Below are 27,198 nucleotides of genomic sequence, written 5' to 3'. Positions count from 1 at the left end.
GAATTTTAATTTAGTAGTAGTGGATAATCTCTCTTTTAGAAACTTTGGTAAACTTCATGGTAAAGATTTCATATGATAAGTTTCTTGTTGATGATTTGTCTCAAAACATGACTTCCAAGAGCAAAATTTCAAATTGTAGTGAAGCAAACTCTTGTATATCTAATAATTATGTATTCGATCCTCGAAAAAAAAAAGATATCCACATTAGGCACTCTTTTTTGAAGTACCATTTAGAATTTTCCTATTTTTTAGGCATTAAAAAAATTAACATGATGAGTAGTGGATACACTTCAAGAGTGAGGGATGGATTCTCTCTCTCTCTCTCTCTCTCTCTCTCTCTCTCTCTCTCTCTCTCTCTCTCTCTCTCTCTCTCTCTCTCTCTCTGTGTGTGTGTGTGTGTGTGTCCCTCTGTGTGTCTCCCTCCCTCCCTCCACACCCTCCAACAAATGTGATAAATTTTGTTGAAGAGTTTTGATACGAAAATTTGCCAATGATTTGCCTCCAATGTGGTTTCCTAGAGCGAGATAAATACATGATCATCCATCCTTTAAATGTACTTAAGGTGTAAATGAATTGATGCACAATATTTAAGGATATGATGCAATAGTCACCCAAGATTCGTTGAAATTATAATCTTATAATAGTCTAATGTTTATAATTAAAGCGCATTGATTAATGTACAATACTTAAGGATAAGGATATGATGTAATAAATAGTTATACATGTTACATTGAGACTTATAATAAATCGGTTTAAATTTAGTGATGGCTCTACTAATCTGTATAGTGCTTGTATGGAGATAAGGTTGCAAGTACATTGGGTTGGGAGAAAGATTGACGTACGTCTAATTGACATTCAAATTGGGTCAAAAAAATAAACTTGAGGTTGATACATTTTTTGGGGGCTTGGATCCTATTCAGTTTACATTTATTTTATTAATTTATCTGATTTTCCATGTTAAATTGGATTTAAAAAATCCAAATGCATTGTAAAAAATATGTCACTACAGAAAATATGGGTTTTAACGATGCCTTTTTGCCGACGCTTGGATTTCCCAACTGGATAAGACGACGCTTATTCGCGTCGTTGAAAACCAAATCACTTTGAGGAGTTGACTAAAATGGCTGCAGGAAGAGCCATCCACCAGCTACACGGAGGAGAAGAAAAAGGGTAGAGAGACAGGGAGGGAGAGGGGCGGAGAGGCATTCAGGCAGCTCCGTGTCTCTCTCGCGCGTGCTCTCTTCCCAGTCCCCATACTCTCTTTTCTTTCGAAGCCCACAAAGTAGAGTAACCCTCGTCTCCTCGATTTCGATGCCCGAGTCCATTCGATTCCGGCAGCTCCTCCGCTGTCTCGGGGATCCGATCCTCCGTCGTAGCTCGGTACTTAGCTCTCTACACCTCATTTCCGATCTTGTTCCGTTTTTGTTGTTTCTGATTTTCCCTTCTATACGAATGCTTATGGAAAGTGATCCGCTGGATTACATGATTGTTGATGGATTTGATCGGACTTTAGGGCTTTGTTCCGAATGCTTTGTCTTCGCCGATCGGAATTGGTTTCTGGTTAAATGCCATTGATTTCTATGATCTTGATCGATATGGTTTTTGATGAATGCGGCATGCGCGGTCTAGATTTGTTTCTTGCCTGGTTGAGTTTGCTCTCAACTCACATTCTTCGTTTATTCTCCTTTATGGAATGCTAGGTTTTGGATTTCTTGTGTTCGTGCCCCAGTAGAGTTTGGTTGGGATCTAATGGACCAGGTTAGAAGTAATGTGCTTTCCCTTCTTCTGGTAGTAGAATGTGATGTTTTGAGTGATAATGTGAGGATTTTGGTCGCAGTACGAGAAGGTGGAGAAGATTGGGGAAGGGACCTACGGAGTGGTGTACAAGGCTCGAGACCGTCTGACCAATGAGATGATAGCTCTGAAAAAGATTCGCCTGGAGCAAGAAGATGAGGGAGTTCCCAGCACAGCCATAAGAGAGATCTCTGAGCAGTAGGCGAAGAACAAAAATTACTGATGGCCTTTCCAGTTATTATATTCCTCTGGTTGAAGGGAGTTCCATTTTCTAGTTTTGGTGGTGGTTTCTAGTCAAGTTGCATTAATTTTATTGTTTCCATTCTTTGTGCATTTAACTATCTATCATTTACATGCAGGCCCTGTTTTTGCTTCCATCTTATGTGTGTAAGCAAGATCAAGAAAGTGTTGGATCTGCTGGTGTGAAATCACTAAGAGCATTGGCATTCCTTGGAGCAGGTGTTTCTGGTATATTGAGCCTGGCTACTTTGGCATCTGGTGATGAAGCTGAGCATGGCCTACCATGTCCAATCTGTCCTTGGCCTCACAAAGGCATTCTTAGTTCCTATGACCACGCATCGTAAGTGGAGTACCATCTCTATATTTACTAATTTTTTTCTCATTTCTATAAAATTCTTATATTCGCTATACTGATTTAATTATATATTACATGAATTTGAATGAATTTATGCTTTGAGATCTGCTGCATCAACTTTGAAGAGATCTCTTGTTATCATTTAATGGCTAACCTGAGTAGCTTAGTAGCTTGGCTGCAAAAAAAGGTTGTCCGTTTTAGATAACTAACATTTTGTTCATCTACACAACGAAATAAGCAAAGCTGTATACTAGTTTTAATGTGGATGTACAATGATTGAAATACTAATTATAATGAACTTGAGCAGAATTCGGCGTGGTCACCAATTTTACCAACAAGTTTGTGCTTCTTGCCATTCAATGTCTCTGATTTCATATCGAGATCTTGTTGGTGTAGCATACACTGAAGAGGAGACAAAGGCTATGGCAGCTGAGGTTGAGGTGGTTGATGGGCCAAATGATGAAGGTGAAATGTTCACACGTCCTGGTAAATTAAGCGATCGTTTCCCTCAGCCATATCCAAATGAACAAGCAGCAAGATTTGCCAATGGAGGAGCATATCCTCCAGACTTAAGCATTATCACCAAGGTAGTATCACTGAAAATTTGGACTCAGATTTGCATCAATGTCTGTCTGGTTCTTTTACTAATGTTCTCCTGCATATTCCTCCAGGCACGACACAATGGCCAAAACTATGTTTTTGCCCTACTCACAGGATATCATGATCCTCCTGCAGGTGTTTTGGTAATGTTTTTTCTCAGTTCTTTAAGTATTTATTGCGACATTTTTTCCATGTCCATCACAGTTCTTGTCTCACTTTGTTTGGATGATAATTTTTGGCATATCTGATAAATTAAATGGAGCTATGGCTGAATAAAAATTTACATATTATCAATTATGATATATAAGTTAATGTATCCCATTTTACAAATATCTAAGGTTTCTCTTTTTTTTTTGTAGATTCCTAATACTTCAAATGCTTGCAGAGATGATGATGATGGAGCTGAATCCCGTTCCTGATACTTTGTAGATTGTTTTTTATGGAGTTTGATATGTAAAAGTACATTGTAATTCATAACTTTTTACGTAAATTTATATTTCAAATGATCTAAATGTTTGTCAATATCAATGTAATTTGAATGTTTGGTTCATATTGTATAATGTGTGTTTTATGATTTATATAAATTTATGGAGTTTGATATTGTGAGATGATCTCTTTTTTCATGTTCACAAATGCTTGCTTATATGTGCCAATGTTGTCACATAAGCTGATCAAAGCACTCGATGGTGCAGATAAATGTTGATTTGAATGTTTGTGTCAATGTAAATGTAATACAGGTTCATATTGTTATAATGCGTTTTTATAATTTACATTTTTATTTTTATTTTTTTTTTTAAATAGCAATCCTGACGCTTTAAAGCGTTAGTAAATAAAAGTTGTGGCACGCCTACGCCGACGCTTTAAAGCGTCGGCCAAAATACATTTGCCGACGCTTTAAAGCGTCGGCGAAAACCCAAAACTGGGCATGCTTTGGGCTTTCCTGACACTTTAAAGCGTCGACGAATGTCGTTTTTGCCGACGCTTTTGTTAGCGTCGGAAAAGCCTGTTTTTGCCGACGCTTTCTCTTAGCGTGAAAGCGTCGGCAAAAACCGGACCCACGCCCACCTGCCCGACGTCTGACCCACGCTTTAGGGTGCGTGGGCTGGAAATTGGCCGACACTTAAAAGCGTCGGTAGAGACCAAAAAAACTGCCGGGAGATATCCTTTCTTTTGTAGTGTGTGTGGATTGCTCATGTAATTATATCGTAAATATATCATGCCTACGCATATCAATATCTTAAAATAATAATTAATCTAATATTCACTATACATCGATTTTTTCTTCCAATAATAGAGGCCCCACCTTTCTAAGTTTAACATGAGCCTCATCCAAGTGCAGCCGCTGCCAAAAGATGGACTGTAGCCTTATTGGCATGATGGCAAGTATATTCCTGTTCACCTAATAGTTAGAGAAATCAAAATTTCTTGATCCCTAATAAATTTTTTTCCAATCTTTCATCTTGGCTAACACAAGCAAAATTCCTTAAAAGCTTTCTGAGCTCCATCTCTGCCTCCAATTGCTGATGAAATAAGCTACAAACCATCTTTCGTAGAGGTGCTAGAAAGGCTCGGCATAGTATTGCATTGGTCATACCTTGGAACATTATGAGAGCCTTAAAACTTTCTAAGTGGTCCAATGGGTCTGAGGTGTCATCATAAGTATCCAGTTGAGGCATCTTGAACCTTTTTGGAGGAGCCTTCTCCATAATCCTTGGAGAAACGGAGGGCTTAATTGTGAGCTCTTGATCCTCCCCAACCGCGAGGTTCTTGCCCCTCAAAACTTTAATTTGGTTATTCGTCTCCTCGATCTTATCCAAGACTTCGGGGACAAGAATTGTGGCTAAGTTGTGTTGGGCCTTCATGGCAGCTCGTCTAATTAGCCTAAACCCATTGTAGTCAGCAAGGAAAGGAATGATCTAGAGTGATGTCCCCTTTGGAACGAAAATTTGGGAATCTATGTCTCCGATCTCATTCAGGACTTCGAGGACAAGAATTGTGGCTAAGCTGTGTTGGGCCTTCATGGTGGCTCGTCCAATTAGCCTACAAATTGGTGGTCTGCTGCTGTAGGTTCTAGATGACAACTATGAGGGCTTGAAATTACTGGATGAGTACGTTAAACCACTCCGTATTGACAACTTCAGGTGTTGGCTAAGAGCCCTGAGGAGGATGGGCTCTTAGGAGACTATGGTGGGCGTTGTCCAACTCAAGACGAGCTCCCTGCTGCGAGGGAACAACAATATCAGGATGTGTTCTCTTTGATTTTATTATTTTAGATCTCTAAACTTCTCTAAGTGTGCTCCCTCTAGCTCCATTATGTTGTTGCCAGAATCTGGCCTGACTTGGTCAGGTGATTTGAGATCGATGCTCATCGGCTCGGTTTATGCTCGGAATCGCTTGTCGAACTATGCTCGAAGTATGAGGACGGACCTGCAAAAAAGAGAAGATAAGCAATGAAAGTTGTCAAACTTTATCCGATGGAAGACCCTCCAATGCTTAAGTCAAGTCAACCTTTGGGGAATAGTGGCGATCTAAGCAATATGTAGTGGAAGAGAGTGAAAGTATGAGCATACCTGGAAGCCATATCAGATTGCAAGTGAGAGTGTTGTAGGATCAATGGATAAGAAGGATAATAGATTCCGACATCATGCTAAAATCCGACCCAAAAACTTGAAGCAATGGTGAATGGATCCTTGAGTATATAAGGATCACCAAGATTCTTTCCCTTTTCAATATCCAACGTCTGATGTTTTTATATGCTGTTGGTTTTGTGTATGCTTTGCCATCTTGTTGTGGGTGTGCGATAGAGTGTCCCTTCTAAGTTGTTTTGCAAAGTACCCCTTCAAAAAAGAAAAAGTTGTTTCTTAATGTCCTAGCCATAGTAATTCATTGAGTCATAGGGGCTCGGCTGCATGGTTGCTTATACTACGCATTATGCTAAATAAATTGGGCTTTCACCTATTTTATGAAAAAACCTCACATCCTTAATTAACAGATACAACTCAGAAAGTATTCTCACATCCTTAATTAACAGATACAACTCAGGCTATATTTCTACAAAGACATCTCATGCAAAAGACTCAAGAATTAACATCATCTTAATTGTAATGAGTTATTTTAATCATGATTGAATTGAACTCTCTATTACTAGAGAGGACCTAAAACCCAACTGAAGCTGGTTTCATACACATACTAGATAGGGTTACTTTAAGATGAGGCACCATATTAAAATTAAAACACTCTTTTTCGATGGATGTCCGATTTAGGTCACTAACTATTGATTTGTTTTGATCATCTATTGTACAATTTATGCATGGGAGATCAGATCTAAGCGCATTGTTATCTTAGAATTTTGTTTGAAGGACGCCAAGGATAAGCAGATACTTATAGAACCCATGATTTAAAGGTATAGCCAAACTAAGGGTTAACATCAAGTGGGCCCTAGTGGGTTTAGGTTTTAGAAAAAAGATGCCAAACTGTACAGCCATGAGACTGCGACAGAAATAAATAGCTACTTTTTAACAAAGCATCGGAGAAGAAGTTGCTTGCACTACAGTCCATCATATGGGTGGACAGCACCAAAGTATGTTCTCCATGCATGTATCCATGCCATAGAAATAAGTTGCTCCAATAAATGGACAAAAATCCATCACCTAGACTTCCCCTTGAAATTTAGTAAGCAATATTTCGATCCCAATAGTAACAGGTACACCATGGTGTGCGGTGTGGTTTGCACTGTAGACAATCAATTGTGATGTGTCGTGTATGGCACGTAAGATCATTTTGTTTGATAGTTGTTTATCTTTTGATAGTGGCCAACGAATGCGACAAAATACTCTACGGTGCAATGCATGTACTACAGAGGATCTGTTCTCTAACTGGTTAGATTTTTAGAAAGGTTGCACCATGTTAATGTAAACTAAAATGGAGACAAATATTTAAGATGAGGTGGTATGCTTATGTGGGGTATTCATCCATACATCCTCATCACAATTATTAAGGGAGCTCGTCTGTCATGATCGACACCTATTTTTTTAGAATATACGCAGGCTCGCAAGAGAGTTTGGAAGAATAATAAGTATGTTTCTTCTTCACTGTCATATATTTTTTTCTGACTTTATTGGACACCGTGACTAGCGTGAGTTGCCGTGCTCTATTAAAAAAAAAAATTAAGGGAGTTCTTCTCAAGAATTCTCATTCCGAAAATCAGATGGAACTTGGAATCACAAACAAGATTAAAGCTAAATCTGCGCCGAGGATCACGCAATATTATGAGTGATGTGATCCAAATAAAGGCTCTCCTCGAGACACTGAGAGCAAAGAAACAGAGGGCCATTCTCGTACCCAACTTGTTTAGGGACTGGGAATTGGATGGACCACTGAACATTACTATGCCACCAAACAAACAGACGGCCATCCTCACATCCAACCATTTTTTTTGTAAAGAATGGATGTGGAGATAGAGAGGGGGGGAGAGAGAGAGTGAGAGAGAGGTTCTTGTGATGGAAAGAGGTATCCAATGGCGTGAAGAAGAGAGGCGATGTGACATCCTTAAAGACAAGCACTGAAAAAAATTGTGGATGTCGACGTGGCCCGGCAGGGTAGGCAGAAGCCAAACTGACACAACCTTTGGAACGCTGAGGCTTCCCTTACCTTCTTGTTACTGTTTTAATGAAAGCTAGTAATAAAATAATGTAAAAACATGGATATCTTGTTGTTTATTTTATTCCCTCTTTCAGAGACATTTTTGTTTAAAACCATTTATTTCAGTTTTAGGTTAGCTTAAACAATGTTTCTTTATTGTAAGTTTATTTTTATTTTACTCCTTAATTCCAAAGACACTGCTTTATTTGTAATCTGACAAAATTATTATTATTATTGTTGCTGGAAATTGGACCCGGGGGCGGCCGCGAACCGAGAAGGAGGAGCTCCGGTGGAAGAATCGGCGGACGGCGGTTCGTCGTCTGGCGGTGTCCTCCGGGGGGGCCTGTGAGCGAGAACGGTGGGCGGTGGATCGTCGGCGTGCGGCTCCTTCCGGATGAACCTGCAAGAAGCCGGTGGCCGGGCTTTCCGGCGCCGGCCCTCCGATGCCTAAGTCAGAGGGGGGCTTAATTTTGGAGAAGAGAGAGGGACTGTATGTGAAGTCCGAAAAATCCCCTTGGGAGGAAGAAGCCTCCAGCCCCCTTTTTAGAGGGAGAAGCTCCCCTTTTATAGGGAGAGTGGCAGGGTTACCTGTGATGTGACTGGGCGAATTAATGGGTTACCGTCACGATTGGACGTGGGCGTGGAAGTAATGAGTTGCCGTGGATGGCCCGTTCCCATCATGGGAGGAGATGGCGTGCAGCCAGAGCTTGCTTGAGGCGCACAGTGCAGTACATTCCTGGGAATGATGAGGCGTTGACAGTCGTAGCAGAGTATGGTTCCTGATTAATATGTCGTGGCGTGGCCGGCAAGTAAAACATGGTGCGGTAAGGCTGCTGCAGGGCATGGCCGCAGCATATAGATGACGAGGCCGGTCTTCTGAGGTTAGCTCAGCCTTCTGGTCTCGTCCTGCTGGTCTTAGCCTTCTGTGCTCGGCCTGCTGTGCTCGGCCTTCTGGTCTCGGCCTGCTGAGCTCGGCTCGGCCTGCATGAGCTCGGCCTTCTGTGCTCGGCAGCATGGATGAGCTCGGCCTTCTGTGCTCGGCAGCATGGATGAGCTCGGCAGCCTTCTGAGCTCGGCTTGCATGAGCTCGGCTCGGCTTTCTGAGCTCGGCCTGCATGATGAGCTCGGCCTGCATGGTGAGCTCGATCTTGCTGACGGATTTGGGTGCTATAATTGCATTTGTGGGGTGGTCCATTTTTTCCCCAACACTACCCCCCGACTTCCGAGTTCGAGCAGCTTTTTGGCTCGGGCGAAGGAAGTAGTCTAGTCGTGATCATCCTGTAACATAGCCAAATATATATGGAGATGTGCGTGCCAAGTAGGGTGTACCTCTCATGCAGTTGGAGTTAAGTGCTCCAGGTTGACTCAGCGGCCTTCTTTGGCCTTGTCTGTTGACGATCAAGCCGAAATCGAGCCGAGCTCGATAGTCGATGGAGATCGAGCCGAGCTCGATTAGTCGATGGAAATCGAGCCGAGCTCGATTAGTCGATGGAGATCGAGCCGAGCTCGATTAGTCGATGTAGCATGACGTTAATCCTTTAACTAGGGGATCCGAGCTTGGTCGGGAATCCGATCTTGGAGACATACGGGAGATGGACTTCATTCGTTGGCGATCGTGCGCCCTTATTCAGAGCAGGGCGACGTTGGAGATAGAGATACCCGTAGGTCGTTTTTTGGATTCTCCGACCTAAAAATAGATAAAATATTGAAATTATTTGAAGCCAAAGTGGCGTCCTGTACCTTTTGGAGATATTTTGATGGTTCCTGAGCTCCAAAGTCCCTCAGGACTTGGCTCAGCACCGGCCTTCTTTGGCTCGATTTTCTGGGAGGTGTTCTGCGCTCGGGCTTCTGAGCTCGCGCTTATGAGCTCAGCAGCCTTCTGGTCTCGGCCTTCTGAGCTCGGCCTGCATGAGCTCGGCCTGGATGAGACTGCTGCAGGTCGTGGCTGCAGCATGTGGATGACGAGCTCGGCCTTCTGAGCTCGGCCTGGATGAGACTGCTGCAGGTCGTGGCTGCAGCATGTGGATGATGAGCTCGGCCTTCTGAGCTCGGCCTGGATGAGACTGCTGCAGGTTGTGGCTGCAACATGTGGATGACGAGCTCGGCCTTCTGAGCTCGGCCTGGATGAGACTGCTGCAGGTTGTGGCTGCAACATGTGGATGACGAGCTCGGCCTTCTGAGCTCGGCTCGGCCTGCATGAGCTCGGTTTTCGGAGCTCGGCAGCATGGATGAGCTCGGCAGCCTTCTGAGCTCGGCTTGCATGATGAGCTCGGCTCAGTCTTCTGAGATCGGCTAAGCTCTCTGTGCACGGCCGGGGCTTCGGTGATGGCGACGCTCTGAAGGAGAGCAACGTCACGAGCGCCGTCGTAAGGACTTACACCCATGAGGAGGGAGTACATAACTCTCCTTCTCCAGACCTCAGCTTTTATTTCTCTTTCCCTCCAACTCGTTGATGTGAGACTTGGGCTACTACTTCTCACTAGTTGCCCCCACGTACGTCGTTGTAGCGGGAGCCATGCCTGATTCGAGATGGCTCGGGAGAAAGTTTCTTCCTCTGCTTAACATGAACCCGTGGAGGCGGCACAGGAGGAGCCTCCACTTGTTGCAGGCTTTGGGCTGCAATGGCTAGCGCTTGGACTTGCTGCACTAGCGCGTCGAAGTGCTCGGGTTGGACTTGTGGAGCTTGATCTGCCGGAGGTCTTGGTGGTGGATTCTGGACTGAGCGCCCGGGGCTTGGAGCATGATGCCGGGAGGTATCAGAGACTCCTCTGCTCCTTAGTTTCGTGGCCACAACTCAGGCCCTTCCTCTAGCGCCAACTGTTGCTGGAAATTGGACCCGGGGGCGGCCGCGAACCGAGGAGGAGGAGCTCCGGTGGGAGAATCGGCGGACGGCAGTTCGTCGTCTGGCGGTGTCCTCCGGGGGGGCCTGTGAGCGAGAACGGTGGGCGGTGGATCGTCGGCGTGCGGCTCCTTCCGGAGGAACCTGCAAGAAGCCGGTGGCCGGGCTTTCCGGCGCCGGCCCTCCGATGCCTAAGTCAGAGGGGGGCTTAATTTTGGAGAAGAGAGAGGGACTGTATGTGAAGTCCGAAAAATCCCCTTGGGAGGAAGAAGCCTCCAGCCCCCTTTTTAGAGGGAGAAGCTCCCCTTTTATAGGGAGAGTGGCAGGGTTACCTGTGATGTGACTGGGCGAATTAATGGGTTACCGTCACGATTGGACATAGGCGTGGAAGTAATGAGTTGCCGTGGATGGCCCGTTCCCATCATGGGAGGAGATGGCGTGCAGCCAGAGCTTGCTTGAGGCACACAGTGCAGTACATTCCTGGGAATGATGAGGCGTTGACAGTCGTAGCAGAGTATGGTTCCTGATTAATATGTCGTGGCGTGGCCGGCAAGTAAAACATGGTGCGGTAAGGCTGCTGCAGGGCATGGCCGCAGCATATAGATGACGAGGCCGGCCTTCTGAGGTTAGCTCAGCCTTTTGGTCTCGTCCTGCTGGTCTTAGCCTTCTGTGCTCGGCCTGCTGTGCTCGGCCTTCTGGTCTCGGCCTGCTGAGCTCGGCTCAGCTTTCTGAGCTCGGCTCGGCCTGCATGAGCTCGGCCTTCGGAGCTCGGCCTTCTGTGCTCGGCAGCATGGATGAGCTCGGCCTTCTGTGCTCGGCAGCATGGATGAGCTCGGCCTTCTGTGCTCGACAGCATGGATGAGCTCGGCAGCCTTCTGAGCTCGGCTTGCATGAGCTCGGCTCGGCTTTCTGAGCTCGGCCTGCATGATGAGCTCGGCCTGCATGGTGAGCTCGATCTTGCTGACGGATTTGGGTGCTATAATTGCATTTGTGGGGTGGTCCATTTTTCCCCCAACAATTATTATTTTACAGCAGATGCATAGCTCATACATTTTTCATATAAATATATCCAAAAATAAAAATCAAAAGACAATACATCACGGAGTGCATTAGGTAATCTTCTTTCTCCAACCCACAGAGTACTTATAGAATGATCAGCCACATACGAGGCCACTTAGTCCGCAGCCCCGTTAGCCTCTCTATAAACGTGCCTAGTGTGGAACTCAACATCACTCCTCACCATGACCCGGATGTCCCAAAGTAAGGGATGGCACCCATCCGCGCTACTAGATCTTCTCTGGATCCAGCCAATCACCATAGCCACAAAATTACATGTCCTTTGTCCTACTAATTATTGAGCAACCTCGGCAACCCATGTAACATAAATTATAGTGAGCTCTCTTGTCTCATATAGAAGTAACCTCTTGAGCTTCCATTTGATAAATGATTGCTAAGTTGGCTTCTTCATGCCATATCAAGTGGAGCATATGTGCCTTAATTCTTGCCTCAATATGACTCAACTAATTGGCCTCATATCCTCTTCTTATATACTTGACAATTATAATCAACACGCATTGGAAGAATTTCAACTCATCAAAGATGAGACAACTAAATCATGTAACTATGCATAACTAAACCATCACTGCCTTTCCATAAAATAATTGATCCTGCATATTTAGAAGCCAGTAATACTCAGAGAAGTTTGATTCTATGTAACAAAAATTGGAAACTGTAAATATTTCATCATTTGGGTGATGTTAATAGGTGCCTTGCCTATCTAAAGATGCCTCATGAAAACTATGCATGATAGAGTTGTGATAACAAGAGATTCTATTATTATACCAGACATGAATGAACATGAACATAGCAAGACTGTTGGCAATGAGTGTTCTCCATCATCCAATGAACTTTTTTTGGCCACAATTCATCAGGGAAAAATTTGAAAAAAAAAGAGTACTATTGGAAATGAAATCTTTTGGTACACATGGAAATGAAACTTTGAGAATATCTTATGCATTCAGTGGTAAAGGAAATCCTTGTCAATCTATTATTCCACTCAAGTCTTAACTCTGATGGCTTACAAAGGGCACCAGGCAAATCCATCCACTTGCCTGCTTCGATGTGATGTACCAGCAATGCAAACTGAGTGCTGCACAGGTGCCAAAGTGGGGCTGAAAGAAAAGTTGATGTTGATGGCGTTGTTTCATGTGTTCTGTGACACTACATGCAAATTGTTTTGACTTGAGGAACACTTTTTTTAATTATAATAATATTTGTTTTATTTGTTTCGTTAATTGTTGAAGAACTTTAAAACTCTTTACGGAATACTACATAATAATTTTAATTTAGCAATTAAAAGAAAATAAAGTCATAGTGGCTTAGACTGGTACAACATGCAATATGGCTTTGAGTGGCATTGTTATTTGATACAATTAATTATTTGATTGAGCTTGACTATAGTTGATTAGGTCCGCGGTTTGATTGTATCTTACATACTTTAACTATTTGGCTAGGCCAATGCTGCATTGGAAGATGTAGTAGCAAAGAGCTAAAGCACCTATAAATTAAGAAACATTCATAATTATGAGAGGGTTAAGTTAGTGACTAAATCGATTTTGTAATTACTTCAGCTTAATAAATAGTAGAAGTGGTGTTGAAGATAATATTGTCTTCTGTTCAATCCCTTTTATTGTTATTGATACAACGAAAACACATTTTTGCTTCATCGTGATATTTAATATACAGGCATCTAGATGAATGCGACTCAAAAGAAAGTTCTCATTAATAGAAAGCATTGAATCATCAATTGTAGCAAGGAAGGAGCTACCCAAAGAGAAGCCTCAAGTTACTAACCATGCCAAGTAGATATACACAAGTGTTTCTTCCCATTCTTACTTACCATGTTATCAAGTCACTACTCATGGCCTCAAACTTATACAAAGAAGCCTTTTTCCCCTTCATGTCTAATTTGCTCTATACAATAGAATTTTGATTCAATACCTGAAGTATTTTATCTGACCTTCTCTCTCCTAATAGTGTCCACATATTTGAGTAGGGAGCAACACCAGAAAAAGATGAAATCGTCTAGTTGGTTGTTTGGTCTTAAAAGAAATTGTATCAATCTACATCGGTTCCACCCATCCTCAACCTTGCATTTAACCAAAATTATAGGTAAACCGGCCTTTGTTTATCGGTTGACCTAATAAACTTGTAATTCTAGGACAATTGTTGAAAGTTATCTGGACTTTTAAGTGTTTTTTCGGTTATTGTGTTGCACTTTACCTAGGTAATTTGCATTGGGCATGAAAACTTAATTTACTAAACATGCTATACAATCCATTGTGACCGAGATTTCACTCATCATGGTTCACCTACGCTTTGAAATTAAAAAAAAAAAAAAAAAAAAAAAAAAACTGCACAAAGACTATATAAATAGTATTGTCTTGAAAATTCTACATTATTTATTGGCACAGCCATCCACCTCTTCATTTTTCCTTGTGTCACTGGTGCTGAGCGCATGTGAAATAGTGAAGAATAGATCATAAGCCCTAGGTAAGCCTATATAAGTTAGACAATTTCTTTTGTGGTAAATCTATTTAGCAGTTTGGTAAATAGAACTAGGTAAGCCTATAGATGCATATACACATATGTTGTATGTCTTTAAATTAGATAAAAATAGATGAACTTGCTAGTTGCTATAACCTAGTATTACCACAAAAGAAGTCCTTCTCTAATCTCTCTCATTCTCTCTCCCCCTCTCTCTCCAACAAATGCTCACACAAAGACAAAAGCTCATGTATTAATAAGAAAACATGCAAGTCAGATAATTATCTTGTGCAAACTGGAAAACTGTGAAACATAAAGTTTAAAATGATGATTATTATATCCAGGATAGCTGAATATGGATTTCATGTGATCTATTGTCTGCTGTTTCCTTGTCTCAATCACCATTAACCATGTATATGATGGTGGTTTGCACAAGGAAGAGCAGAGGAAAAGGATCCCTGTTTGCTGTAGAAAGATTGAAAGATCATTGCATATCTTAATGTTACATGTTTCTAATTCTTTCTTAAGAAAATAATGTCATTCTTTTCCAAGGGAAAAAATAATGCCGATCTTAAATGGTGCTAATCTACTACAAAGCTGTCGTATTTCTACATGCATAATTTGCACCAGTTTTATAATCCTAAGTCATGGCATTTTGCAGAGAATGACGAGGTTTAAATTCACTCTTAGTAGTGATTATGGGAAGAATGCTGAAAATATTGACTGTTGCAGATCCACAAATCGTCATGCTTCGAAGTGCATGCATAGTGAGATTCGGTAACAAAATAATTAATGAAAGGAAGTTGCACATGCAAGTCAAATGATATTTAACTTGGTTCAACAAAATCTTGCCCAAATACATAGATTAGCAGATCTATAATCCTCTACATGCAGATCCTACTCTATTTTGCAAGACAACCTCGATCTACCTAAACTAGAAAAAAAATACTAAAAAACTATAGATGACCTTAAGATTATCGTAGAGTGATTAATTGATCCTAGATGATTCAATAATACTTAATAAGAGTTAGGATATATCTAGAAAACACTAAAACCTTGCAAAGCATGTCTACTAATAAAGGCCACATTTGATTTCATCAGGCATTTCATACTCAAAGATGTAGAGCCTACGGATGGAAGCTACTTAATTTTGTTAATGCTTTTTCTTAATTTTGCTTTTTCATGAAAAAAAACTATACTTGACGCAGGAAAATATTAGACATTGAAGAACAATTTCTCAAAATTATTCCATAGAACCTTCTCAATCCAATCAAAATTGGAAACAGGGGAGATGCAAGTAATTTGCCTCATGAAGATGCAGGTTACTCATCCTTTCAGACTATAACAAATTACATAATGGTGAATATTTTAAAAATATGAGATAACACATAATTTGTTCGTCTAGATGAAGACATAATGCCATATCTTAATTTTGGCCTATCCATTATTTTTGTTACGAGTTGTCACTCCCACCAATATTTATTTTCAATATTTTTAGGATGATGAATTTATATTATCCAAATGTACGCTAAACTTATCATATCAAAACTCTTTTAGAGCTCCTTTTCTTTTAAAAGAAGAAAAAAGGAGAAAATTGTTGCTTGAGCTTTTATATACCTTGTCTGGTAGGTTTTATGTCCTTGGTGTACTCATGGTGCTGTTAGGGTGAAAATTCATTTAAATTTTAATTAATTTGTTTAAGTATGCTACAGTATCAATTAAAAATATAATAGGAATATATCTCACTAGTTGGTGCCTTTAATATTGAGTAGCCTCATCCAAAGGCTGAACTACTGGTCCTTTATTTTGGTAAGCCTGTAGTTCTTTGTTTGAGTGCCATTTGATGATCAATCTTTAATAATTAGCATTTATGTTTAGATTTCATATACAAATAGACTTTTTTAATGCATAATTAGATATTTTTTAGACTTGCCACAAAATAACCTTGGAAAGTTGTAACAAAGGTCCAGGAATAAAATGTCATGCATGGACTAAAAATACAACAACTGTCAATCTAGAGGAAACTCTGAATTTCTTCACATTAATTCTACATAAAATACCCAAAGCATTACATATAAACAAAAGGCTCCACCAACTACATGGTGTCAAATGAGGACAAGTCTAGGATGCATGCATGGCCATGTACATTTTATGCTATGTTTGTTTGCCTCCTAAGTGGCACATGATATAAAACATAGATGTCAAAGATGTTCTTAACTCCTAGCAAACATCCCATTAAGCGAGCGGAAAAGGGAAATGCAACCCAATGATGAGAGTGGAAACATGCCAGGAAAAGGAGGAAAGGAAAAAATCAACAGTGCTTCTATCTTGCCACCGAGTAGTGGCAATGCAAGAACCTGCATAGACGTATATTTAGTCACACATCTGTTAAATACAAGGGAAAGATGAAGGAATCTAAGCAACACCTTCTAGCTAGGTTTTTGGATGAGATCTTAAGTTGTTATAAAATAGTATTAAAATGGATTCAATTCATGATACATGTGAACTAGGAGACATTACAGTACATATCTATTTAAGTTTGACATGGACTGATCTTAGTATATGTGATTAGATTTAAGACGGATGCAAAGTAGAAGGCTGCTGATATATTTTTAATATTTATATTCCGCATTCTCCATGAAAGACCACCATCAACCATCATGGCTTCAAGAACAATGACAAAGAGGGAAGTCACAATAGAATTAGGTCTTATAATGATACAAGGTGAGATGGCAAGCCATGCATGTGTAATGTGTTCATGATTGTACATAAGGGTGCAAATGGGTCGGGTCAGACTAGATCATGAGTGACCTCGACCCAACTAGATTTCTTGTTCAGTTTCTAATGTTGGACTCAAATCCAACCAAATAGAAAATCAGATTGGGTTGGGTCAGATCTATGGTTAAAATTTTGACCCAACAGGTTATTCGAGTCCGGTCCATATATAACTTGGACCCAATCCAAAAAATTTTGGTCCGGGTCGGAACTAGGTTAGGTCCGAGTTGAATCCCTATACCTGTCATTATTATAATGGATTTTTTTTGCAATGAGTGAAAAGTACAAAAATTGGGTTATATAGGACCATACAAGTGAAAGTGCCTAAGCATCAAGAATTGATGCCATTACGAACTAACCTAATAATGATAGGCTCAAGCTTCAAGAAAATTTTTTTGTTCATGTATACAATGTTGGGAATTGTATCCTAAATGTCAATCGTCAGCATATTGATGATTGAATTTTGTAAATAAATTGACAAATTAATAAAGTATTATTTAGCATTATTCATCATTTCATCTTCAAATGAACTCTTATATGATGAAGTCCTTAGGACTTATGTTATGATAAAGGAGGATTTATCTTTGAGTCCTTAAACTTGTTCGCGACCGAATAATATGTTGTTACTAGGACGACAACATTATCGAGATTAGGTCGTTGTGTGACATATACGTTGGTTGTCCTCTTAACCAAGGAGTGTGGAGACACTGGTATGCCATACAGATGAAGTGTAGGAGTACATTTCACTGAACATGACTAATTCCGGAACGCTCTACTGTCGAGAGATGTTCCGAGTGGATATAGGTATAAGTTTGGCCCTCTGACCTGAGACCGCAACCTGTGACTAGCAAGCAACTCACTGTACTTTGGTACCGGACTACCTGAATTTCTAATTCAGTGACGGAAGGTCACTGGGTGCAGTCAAGTACTTGCGTAGTCAGTTGTGAGTCAAGATGGAATTGACCCCTCCTGGAAACAGGAATAATGTCTTGTGATTAATTTAGCAAAACCTTGGCCAGGGTAATCCCAGTGAGGAGTCACGGGATATCTAAAGTTAATCACATAATGGATGTACTAATTATAGGGTTGACAGTGAGCTCTAAGTCATCCTGGCATTAAGAGTCAAAGGGATTGAATTATACAGTAACCATAGTTCAGGGTTCCAGAATATTTGCTTCGCATATATTCGGCATATTCGGACGTCGGGTACCATTGCTAGATGGTCACATTGATTAGTGTAGGAAGTCGTTCCTATACTACCGGCTTAGGTTCGAACCTATGAGGTCACACGCATAGAAGATTCCTGATTGATCAAGAAGGCTGATGAATGATTAAGAATCATTCAGGGGTAATTTGGTCAATTCGATTGGCAAATTATCTTATAAAATAATTAAAGTAATTATCGGAGGATTAATTAGTAATTAGATTGCTAATGAACTCAATTGGATTGAGTAATTAGACTAAGGATGAGCCAAATTGAATTAGATTCAATTCTGGGCTCAATCAGGGTTTTTGACCTGATTGGATTAGGTCTGAATCAAGAGGACTTAGGTTGACCAAATTAAATTAGATTAAATTTGCGCTTAATTAGGGATTGACCTAATTGGATTAGGTTCAACCCATGGTAATTGGATCATTCTAATTGTTAGGATTTAATTAAATTAAATGGGTTTGATCTGAAATTGTTCGGATCTTGAAATCCACTTGTTACATATCCATGCATGGCGCCATAAATTAATTTTTAATATGATTAAAAATTAATTTAATTTATTTAATGGTGCCATGGGACACTTGGCAATATCAGGGACCTCTTTCATCATTAGATGGGTCGAAATGAAGAGATAAATTCATGAAAAGAATTGGATAAGATCAAATTCTCTCTCTTCATGACATATGTCATCCTTATCTTTATCTCACTTCTAATTAAGGTTGAATTTTGAATTTAATCATCACAAAATCACCATGTGACCCTCTAATCTGTTTGGGGGCATGGGAATTTCAAAATTGAAAGAGAAAAGTGGCAACATGATGAATGGTTTAGATTAGATCAAGCTTCATCATGTAATGGCACATGAACTTGAATTTTGAATTCAAAATTCAAAACCCCACAAAATCCTCCACAAATATGGGATGGTTGGCATGAAGTTAGGTAGGAGAGCAACATTAAAAGGACCTCCATCATCTGGTGGTCGAATTCAAGGAAAAAAGAGAGAAAAAGAAGAAGAAAAAAAGGAAAAGAAAAGAGAGGAACCCTAATTCATGCATGGAAAAATTCTGCATTCAATCTAGCTGACTTCTTCCTCCTCTAAGTCCATCGCGCCATTGGTGTTAGGGGTCCCTGATAAGAGTCTTTAGATCAGATCTAAGTCCTCTTCAATCCCTTTAAACCTTTCCTCCAAGTTCTTCCAAGAAGGCGGATCAAAAGTTGATAGCGTTTGGAAGATCAAATTTCAGCATCAAGAAATTCTGCGCAAGCTAGCACTTCCGCAGGATTGGATCTCTTCAGGAACTTCGCGTGGACTTCTCGTAGAGGCCATTCGTGTGCGTGACTGCGAAGTCGAGGATCAGATCCACAAGTTTCATCCATCATAAAAGGTATTAATCCTACATTAATCTTTTATTATGGTGTCAAGATCTAGGTCTGATTCCCCGAGGTTTTACCCTCTTTTGGGGCTCCTCACGGAGATATCTCCAGAATCCATTCAATGAATATTCGGAGATTAATCGGAATAGAGTTCTTAAGTTTCAGATCTGATAGTTAATCATGCATGAAAGTTTTAGCATAATTGTTTAAACGATTCCGGCATAATCCTATGTGTTCTTAAGGTGCTAATTTCTAGATTTGATCTTGTAAGCATGCATGAATTAAATTGTTTGATTCGATTTTTCCGCTGCGTTTTAAAACTTAAAAAGAACTACGTATGGCTTGATCCCCCTTATGAAGGGGTACGTAGGCAACCCGATCAGGTTCAGCCATGGTTTAAAAAAAAAAAAAAATAGCATGCTTAACACCGAAGAACCTAGGATTCACTTTCAGTGGTATCAGAGCCAGGTTCATGTTTAAACTTTCATGTTTTCATTCTTGTAATTAAATCTGAAATCATTAACATATTTAGATTAGATCTAAAGTATTTTTTATGATTGATTTAATTGCTGATTATGCATGATTAAGTAGATCTGAAATTTTGGATGCATATGATGCATGTTTGTGTTAGGATTAGTAACATGAATAAATCTGAAATTATAATATTATTTAGATTAGATCTAAATAAAGTTTATGATTTATATGATCTCTGATTTTAATAAACAAATCAGATCTGAAAATGAAAGTGAAAAAATAAATACATAAGATGTATGTTGTTTGAATTAATTCATGTTGTTGTGTATATGTGATGCATGAACATAAAACATAATGACTTAAACATGAATTAAATCTGATTACATGTGATTAATTACAAAAACTCAGATCTGAAAATATGTTTTAAGAACTGAAAGATTGTAATTAATATGTAATTAAAAAGAAATATGCAATGATCAAAACTTTCATAAGTCTAAACTTAATTGAGAATTAAGTGTTATGAAATAGAATTGTAACTCAATTAATTGACATTGCATAATTATTTGGGCATATGGGTTAGCTTGAATCAAGTTCCTAGGATTGGGTTAGACCTAAGGTTAGAATCATACATGGACAAATAGAATTAATTGATCAAATCTAATTAAGTAGTAACTAGATTAGGTCAAGGAAATTCTAGGTCAATTTACAATAGCTGTAGATGGATCAAGTCCGTGTCTTTGATTAGACCAAGATGGAACTTGATTTAGGCTCAGAGGTGTAGCCCGAGTCATTTGAGTAATCAAATCGAAATTGATTAACCAGTCGGTGTCTAAGGTAAGTTTGGCAGTTTTGACCGGTGGTTTTTAATTAGGAGCTACTCGCACTGATTCGTCTTTGCCAAGTTAATGGCATATCCCTTCCACCGATCTCACTTACCTGGCCGACATGGTCAATCACATTTTGATTGGATCACTTAATGATTCGAGTTAGCCCATGCCTATAAGGAAAATCAGTTTGACTGATTTAGGTGCCTCCTTAACCGATTTGAGTCTAATCTGATTTGGTGAAGTCAGTGAGAGAAATTAGACTAACCGGATCTTCTTATCTATCCTAATTAAAAAATCCTCTAAAATTATTAGGTCCTTAAAATGAAATGGTTATGGGGATAACTAGGTCATAGCCTCCCATTAAGTTGGGTGATAATGGGTCCAATGCTTTGATAATTATTGGAGGCGCGACACGCCTGGTACTTATCAAGCATTGGAATTGTCATTCAATATATGATGAGTTAAGTATACCTTCAATAGGCGGTCAGGTGAGCCGAGCCACACTCGGGCTTGGTCGTCTATTAGTTGATTAGACTTAACCCTATCATTTAATGGTTGGACCTGACTAGGGTATTCGGTGGAGGCGCCACACGCCTGCCAAAGAACCTAGGGCAAAATTATCACTAGAAGTTGCTTGGTGAAGCAACTGGTTTAGAACCTACCAATAGGTGCATATGGGTTAGCCGAGCCACACTCGGGCCTATATGCGATCTATTGGGTTCTAGTGCCCACTAAAGAATTAGGAGTAATTTTTCGAATTGGAGGTAGAGGCTACCAATTTGTATAAAATAGTGGGAGTACCTTTAGACTAAAGTCCAAGTCTAATGTGTTTAGTCAATTCATATACTAATAGCCATTTTTTTTTTATGCAGAAATGGCCACTAATTTGTTACTTCGCTCATTGTTGGACAATGACAAGTTGACTGGTCCAAATTTTAATAATTGGCATAGAAAACTGAAAATAGTGCTAGAGCATGAAAGGATCCTTTATGTGATAACGGATCCAGCACCTGAGCAGCCCGCTGCTAATGCATCAAGATCGGCCAGAGACACTTATCAGAAGTGGCTTAGTGACCGGATCACTGTTCGATGCATCATGTTGGCAGCAATGAGTGATGAGTTTAGTAGGCGTTTTGAGAATACGCAGCCGGAAGATATTATTCAAGTGTTGAATGAATCATTCGGTGTTCCTGACGACGTTGAGAGGCACAAAACTAGTTGTGCCATATTCAGCGCCCGAATGAAAGATGGGACCTCGGTAACTGATCATGTACTGTACATGATTGAGTTGATCGAGCGTCTAAGCTCTCTTGGTTTTCCCCTTCATGATCAATTGGGGAAGGATACCATACTAAACTCATTGCCTGGATCATACCGTCCTTTTCTCACTCATTTTCGTATGACGAAATCTGTAGTGAATTATCACCAATTGTTGGGGTTACTACAGACGTTTGAGAATGATCACCAACTTTTAAGAAGACGGTGAACTTTGTGGGAGGTTCATCCAAGGGTCGCCCCTTTAAGAAAGGGAAAAAGAAAAATAAAATCCAAAAGAAACAAGTGCACCATGCTCAGCCTAGTCAGAAAAAGAATAAAAAGGCTGATCAGAGCAAGGCGGAGTGCTTCTTCTGCAAGAAGCAAGGACATTGGAAGAGGAACTGTCCTCTTTACATTGCATCTCTCGATCCGAACCGGCTTAAGAAAAGTGGGCAATCAGTTGCCAATCAAGGTACTTATATGATAACACCTTGCAATTTTTTTATTTGTGATAATTCGACCTGGATATTGGATACCGGTAGTCCTTTTAATATTTGCAATTCGTTGCAGGGGCTACAAGTCAGTGAGAGGTTTGAAGAAGGAGAAAGGTTCCTGAATGTTGGAGATGGAAGATCAGTTCCAGTTCTAGCTTTAGGAATTCTTAAACTTGAATTTAGCTCTCATGTAAATGTCCTTAGTGATTGTCACTATTGTCCAAGTTTTTTATTGAATGTCATTTCTGTAGGCCTTTTGGCCAAAAATGGTTATAAAATATCAATAAAAAAGGATTATTGCAATATCATTTGGAATGGTGCAGCTGTAATGAATGGAACTCTGAGTAATGGCATTTACATTTTGTCACAGCCTGTTCATGTAATGTACAAGTCCAATAAGCGCCCTAAAATAGATAATGTCACGGATGTCTACCTTTGGCATCATAGGCTAGGACATATTAACAAGAACAGGATGAACAGGTTAAGTAAAGAGGAAATCCTCGATGTTAATGATTATGAATCATTGACAACCTGTGAATCATGCCTTCTTGGTAAAATGACCAAATCACCTTTTACCGGAAAAGGTGAACGAGCTAGTGACTTATTGACCCTTGTACATTCTGATGTATGTGGGCCAATGAGCACAAATGCTAGAGGTGGGTATTCATATTTCATTACGTTTACAGACGACCTTTCTAGGTATGGTTATGTCTATTTAATGAGACATAAATCTGAATCATTTGAAATGTTCAAATTATATCGTAATGAAGTAGAAAAACAAACTGGAAAGAGTATTAAAACTCTTCGATCAGATCGAGGAGGTGAATACCTCCCCAGTAAGTTTTTGACATATCTAGGAGAAAATGGGATTCTCTCTCAATAGACTCCTCCTGGTACACCACAGTATAACGGTGTATCAGAAAGGAGAAATCGAACTCTGTTAGACATGGTTCGATCCATGATGGGGTTTGCTAATCTGCCCATATTCTTTTGGGGATATGCTCTTGAGTCAGCCTGCTACATTCTAAATAAGGTTCCAAGTAAGTCTGTAAATAAAACACCACATGAGATGTGGACTGGACGTAAGCCGATGCTCTCTCACCTTAGGGTTTGGGGGTGTCCAGCGTACGTCAAACGTTTGAAGACAGACAAACTTGAACCCAAGTCTGACAAATGTTTCTTTGTTGGTTATCCTAAAGAAACTAAAGGATATTACTTCTACTTTGCTAAAGAACAAAAGTTATTCGTAAGCAATAGAGCTGTTTTCTTAGAGAAAGAATTCCTTAGTGAAGGAACTAAAAGCTCTAATGTTGAGCTTAGGGAAGTTCAAGATGTAGAAGATCCGACACCATCTACTGAACTAGTTGAGTCGGATTTGATTAGATCAGATCCAGAACCCATCTTAGATGCACCATTAAGGCGATCAGGTAGAGTACCACGTCAGCCGGACAGATACTACGGTTTCTTGGTCCAGGACGGGGATCCTGTCGAACTTGATGAAAACGATGAGGATCCGATCACCTATATGGATGCTATGCAGAGGCATGACTCTGATGCATGGCTTGGAGCCATGCAATCCGAAATGGAATCCATGAAGGTCAATGATGTATGGACATTAGTTGACCCACCCGAAGGGATTAAACCCATAGAGTGTAAGTGGATTTTCAAAAGAAAACGGGGCGCAGACGGAAAAGTAGAGACCTATAAAGCCCGTCTGGTTGCCAAGGGATATCGTCAACGTTATGGTATTGACTATGACGAGACGTTTTCTCCTGTGGCAATGCTTAAATCCATTCGGATTATGCTTGCGATAGCAGCACACTTAGATTATGAGATCTGGCAGATGGATGTTAAAACCACTTTTCTAAATGGAGATTTAGAAGAGGAAGTGTATATGATGCAACCTGAAGGTTTTATATCTACAGATGAGTCTAAGGTGTGCAAGCTTCAAAAATCCATTTATGGATTAAATCAAGCTTCACGGAGTTGGAACATACGATTTGATAAGGTGATCAAATCATATGGCTTCATTAAGAATGAAGAGAAACCTTGCATTTATAAATGGGCAAATGGTTCAGTTATTATATTTCTTGTTTTGTATGTGGATGACATTCTTTTAATCGAGAATGACATTCCTGCATTACAAGGAATAAAGGTTTGGCTATCATCTCAATTTGCCATGAAGGATTTGGGAGAAGCATCTTACATCCTAGGGATGAAGATCTATAGAGATAGATCTAGAAGATTGCTTGGATTATCCCAATCCACATACATTGATACTATACTGAAAAGGTTCAGTATGATTAATTCCAAGAAAGGCTATCTTCCAATGGGCCATGGAATTAACCTCTCTAAAAGGGATTGTCCGACAACCTCTCAAGAAAGAGAGAGTATGGATAGAATTCCATATGCTTCGGCAGTGGGATCTATAATGTATGCCATGACATGTACTAGACCAGACGTGGCATACTCACTAGGAGTAGTGAGTAGATACCAGTCTGATCCAGGTAGCAACCACTGGAAGGTTGTAAAAACCATCCTTAAGTATTTGAGAAATACTAAGGATCAGTGGCTTGTCTACGGTGATTCTGACTTAAAACTTGAGGGATATACCGATTCAAGTTTTCAGTCAGATCAAGATGATAGCAAGAGCGTGTCGGGATATATCTTCACTCTTAAGGGTGGGGCCATCTGCTGGAAGAGTTCCAAGCAGCATACAGTGGCAGATTCTACATGTGAAGCAGAATACATTGCAGCATCTGATGCAGCCAAGGAAGCCGTATGGTTGCGCAAGTTCATCACCGAGCTGGGAGTGGCACCTTCCATTGATGGTCCAGTTCCTATATTTTGTGATAACACTGGAGCCATAGCTCAGGCAAAGGAACCTAAAGCACATCAGCGGACCAAGCATATTCTGCGACGCTATCACCTGGTTCGAGAGATTATAGAACGAGGTGATATTGATCTTCAGAAGATTGACACAAAAGAAAATCTGGCTGACCCATTTACCAAAGTCCTCGGCATCAAAGAGTTCAACGAACACAAGTCGAAGATGGGTATTAGATACTGTGCCGATTGGCTTTAGGCTAAATGGGAGTTGTTGGAAATTGTATCCTAAATGTCAATCGTCAGCATATTGATGATTGAATTTTATAAATATATTGACAAATTAATAAAGTATTATTTGGCATTATTCATCATTTCATCTTCAAATGAACTTTTATATGATGAAGTCCTTAGGACTTATGTTATGATAAAGGAGGATTTATCTTTGAGTCCTTAAACTTGTTCGCGACCGAATAATATGTTGTTACTAGGACGACAACATTATCGAGATTAGGTCGTTGTGTGACATATACGTTGGTTGTCCTCTTAACCAAGGAGTGTGGAGACACTGGTATGCCATACAGGTGAAGTGTAGGAGTACATTTCACTGAACGTGACCAATTCCGGAACGCTCTACTGTCGAGAGATGTTCCGAGTGGATATGGGTATAAGTTTGGCCCTCTGACCTGAGACCGCAACCTGTGACTAGCAAGCAACTCACTGTACTTTGGTACCGGACTACCTGAATTTCTAATTCAGTGACGGAAGGTCACTGGGTGCAGTCAAGTACTTGCGTAGTCAGTTGTGAGTCAAGATGGAATTGACCCCTCCTGGAAACAGGAATAATGTCTTGTGATTAATTTAGCAAAACCTTGGCCAGGTAATCCCAGTGAGGAGTCACGGGATATCTAAAGTTAATCACATAATGGATGTACTAATTATAGGGTTGACAGTGAGCTCTAAGTCATCCTGGCATTAAGAGTCAAAGGGATTGAATTATACAGTAACCATAGTTCAGGGTTCCAGAATATTTGCTTCGCATATATTCGGCCTATTCGGACGTCGGATACCATTGCTAGATGGTCACATCGATTAGTGTAGGAAGTCGTTTCTATACTACCGGCTTAGGTTTGAACCTATGAGGTCACACGCATAGAAGATTCCTGATTGATCAAGAAGGCTGATGAATGATTAAGAATCATTCAGGGGTAATTTGGTCAATTCGATTGGCAAATTATCTTATAAAATAATTAAAGTAATTATCGGAGGATTAATTAGTAATTAGATTGCTAATGAACTCAATTGGATTGAGTAATTAGACTAAGGATGAGCCAAATTGAATTAGATTCAATTCTGGGCTCAATCAGGGTTTTTGACCTGATTGGATTAGGTCTAAATCAAGAGGACTTAGGTTGACCAAATTAAATTAGATTAAATTTGTGCTTAATTAGGGATTGACCTAATTGGATTAGGTTCAACCCATGGTAATTGGATCATTCTAATTGTTAGGATTTAATTAAATTAAATGGGTTTGATCTGAAACTGTTCGGATCTTGAAATCCACTTGTTACATATCCATGCATGGCGCCATAAATTAATTTTTAATATGATTAAAAATTAATTTAATTTATTTAATGGTTCCATGGGACACTTGGCAATATCAGGGACCTCTTTCATCATTAGATGGGTCGAAATGAAGAGATAAATTCATGAAAAGAATTGGATAAGATCAAATTCTCTCTCTTCATGACATATGTCATCCTTATCTTTATCTCACTTCTAATTAAGGTTGAATTTCGAATTTAATCATCACAAAATCACTATGTGACCCTCTAATCTGTTTGGGGGCATGGGAATTTCGAAATTGAAAGAGGAAAGTGGCAACATGATGAATGGTTTAGATTAGATCAAGCTTCATCATGTAATGGCACATGAACTTGAATTTT

At 40.1% G+C, this 27,198-nt stretch overlaps 1 protein-coding gene across 4 annotated transcripts; it reads left to right on the top strand.

Moving 5' to 3' along the window:
• Positions 1 to 1,129: 1,129 nt before the first annotated feature.
• Positions 1,130 to 3,598, top strand: LOC120113009 (cytochrome c1-1, heme protein, mitochondrial-like). 4 transcript variants are annotated; one of them, XM_039133378.3, is made up of 7 exons: positions 1,131 to 1,380; positions 1,701 to 1,758; positions 1,838 to 2,028; positions 2,154 to 2,374; positions 2,697 to 2,976; positions 3,061 to 3,132; positions 3,375 to 3,598. In XM_039133378.3, the coding sequence occupies exons 3-7, from the start codon at positions 2,017 to 2,019 to the stop codon at positions 3,378 to 3,380; spliced, it is 591 nt and encodes a 196-aa protein (XP_038989306.3). In that variant the 5' UTR covers positions 1,131 to 1,380; positions 1,701 to 1,758; positions 1,838 to 2,016; the 3' UTR covers positions 3,381 to 3,598. The 4 variants fall into 4 exon arrangements, with proteins under 4 accessions (XP_089786156.1, XP_089786157.1, XP_038989306.3 ...); XM_039133376.3 differs by having other exon boundaries at positions 3,349 to 3,598; XM_089930030.1 differs by lacking the exon at positions 1,701 to 1,758 and having other exon boundaries at positions 1,130 to 1,380; positions 3,349 to 3,598.
• The last annotated feature ends 23,600 nt before the right edge of the window (positions 3,599 to 27,198 follow it).

This window comes from Phoenix dactylifera, chromosome 4, assembly GCF_051530095.1.
Source record: "Phoenix dactylifera cultivar Ajwa chromosome 4, Ajwa_hap1_PhDact_Kaust_v1.1, whole genome shotgun sequence".
NCBI lineage: Eukaryota > Viridiplantae > Streptophyta > Magnoliopsida > Arecales > Arecaceae > Phoenix > Phoenix dactylifera.
Note: the sequence above shows the minus strand (reverse complement) of the source record. Positions and strands in the feature narration are given on the sequence as shown.